Source organism: Panulirus ornatus, chromosome 20, assembly GCF_036320965.1.
Source record: "Panulirus ornatus isolate Po-2019 chromosome 20, ASM3632096v1, whole genome shotgun sequence".
NCBI classification, from domain to species: Eukaryota; Metazoa; Arthropoda; class Malacostraca; order Decapoda; family Palinuridae; genus Panulirus; species Panulirus ornatus.
In genome coordinates, this window is record NC_092243.1 from 26777176 (window position 1) to 26779073 (window position 1898).

At 33.7% G+C, this 1898-nt stretch overlaps 1 protein-coding gene across 1 annotated transcript; it reads left to right on the plus strand.

Annotated features, from left to right (window-relative positions):
* Nucleotides 1-656: 656 nt before the first annotated feature.
* Nucleotides 657-1877, plus strand: LOC139755728 (cytochrome b5-related protein-like; the record flags this gene model as incomplete). The annotated part of the gene is given in 3 exon segments (XM_071674364.1): nucleotides 657-736; nucleotides 738-1642; nucleotides 1645-1877. Coding segments are annotated over 3 exon segments (1218 nt in total), but the record flags the coding sequence as incomplete, so codon positions are not given.
* Between the last annotated feature and the right edge of the window lie 21 nt (nucleotides 1878-1898).

A 1898-nucleotide genomic window follows, 5' to 3' on the forward strand; every position in this document is an offset into this window, starting at 1 on the left:
AAGGATCTTTCTGTTAGACTTAAGCAACATAAATATAGTTTAAGAACAGGACAAGAATCAAATGCCTTGTTTAATCATGTTAAAAACTATGATCATTGTATTGACTGGAGTAATGCCATCTCAGTTATTAACTCTAATTCTATTACTAAGAGAAATATCATTGAATCTTCTATTATTAAATACACAAAAAATCATAATCTTAATATTAGTGATGGTCTATACAAATTAGATAACTTTATTGTTGATAAGATTTGTAAAACGATAAGTTCATGAACGCTCGTTGTCTGTTTTGGACAATCACATGTTTACCAAATGGCGTCCTAGCTTCGTCTCTTCGATGTATATCAACTGACTGTTATATTTCTCTCTTGTGTCTCCCCTGATGATGTGATTATTACACGAAAGTGCACTTGGGAACTTTTCGTGCTTCATTTTTCCCGGGGACTCATAGAAATATATATATATATATATATATATATATATATATATATATATATATATATATATATATATATATATATATATATATATATATATATATATATATATATGTGTATATATATATATATATATATATATATATATATATATATATATATATATATATATATATATATATATATATATATATATATATATATATATATATATATATATACACGTGGTTGAATGGCAAGAGGATTGAAGATGATGTGGGCCCCTATTGGAGAGTGCATAACAAAAAATATGACTTGACATTTTATTGACAAGCATCCTGGAGGTAAGGATTGGCTCAAAACAACTAAACGTACAGACATCACAGAAGCATTTGAAAGTTCTCACATTAGTACTGGTGCTGAAAAGTTGCTCTCAAAGTATTATGTGAAGAATATATCAACACCTTGGAATTCCCCATACACTTTCTATGAGGATGGGTTTTACAAAACTTTTCAAAGGAAGGTTCAACCTGTACTCAAAAAGGTTGGAAGAGGTCCATCTTGGTCTATAGTGTTGATACAAGACTCTATCGTCCTAACCTTTGTTTTATTGCTTATTTCTGCAGCTGCCACTGGATCACATATGCTTGCAGTTATTGCTGGTGTTCTCCTTACAATGACAGGATTTTGTGCCCACAATTTCTTCCATCAGCGAGACAACTGGAGGATGTATTACTTCGACCTCACCTTATTCTCCTCATATGATTGCCGTATAACTCATGGTTTATCACACCACTTGTTTACCAACACCATTTATGACTATGAAATTTCTAGTGTGGAGCCATTTCAAGAATTCTTACCGAAAAGAAACAAAAGTACCCTTCAGAGATACGGATGCTATATCTATGAATTCTTTTTCGTATCAGTTTTGCAGTATGTAAATGCTTTAAAGAGAATTTGTATGATATTGTTTGGAAAACAAGAAATTCGGCCTCAGAACCTCTTGCCTATCATGGAATTACTGCTAATGGCAACAATTGCTTCATCTTTTAGCATCGCTTCCAGGTTGTGGCTGAAAATGCATTTGTTTTGCAGTGCCTCTTTCATATTCGTAGGCCTTGCAGTTGCACACCATCATCCAGATATATACCATGCAGGTGATGCTATGAGAGAAGATCGAGATTGGGGTCTTTGTCAGCTGGATGCAGTGAGAGACAGGATGGAAGTGACGGAAACCTGTTCTTAGTTTCTACAACTTTTGGTGACCACGCGCTACACCACCTCCTGCCAACAGTTGATCATTCCAAGCTCAATTACCTCTACCCTGTACTCTTGGAGAAATGCAAAGAATTTGTTATTCCCTTCAGGTTTATGCGACAGTGGGATCTGTTTATTGGAAACTATAGACAGTTCTCCAACATTACCCACAATGTAATTCCCGCAGGATACATAAATGAGTGAATAGTCTATAAAAAAAAAAAA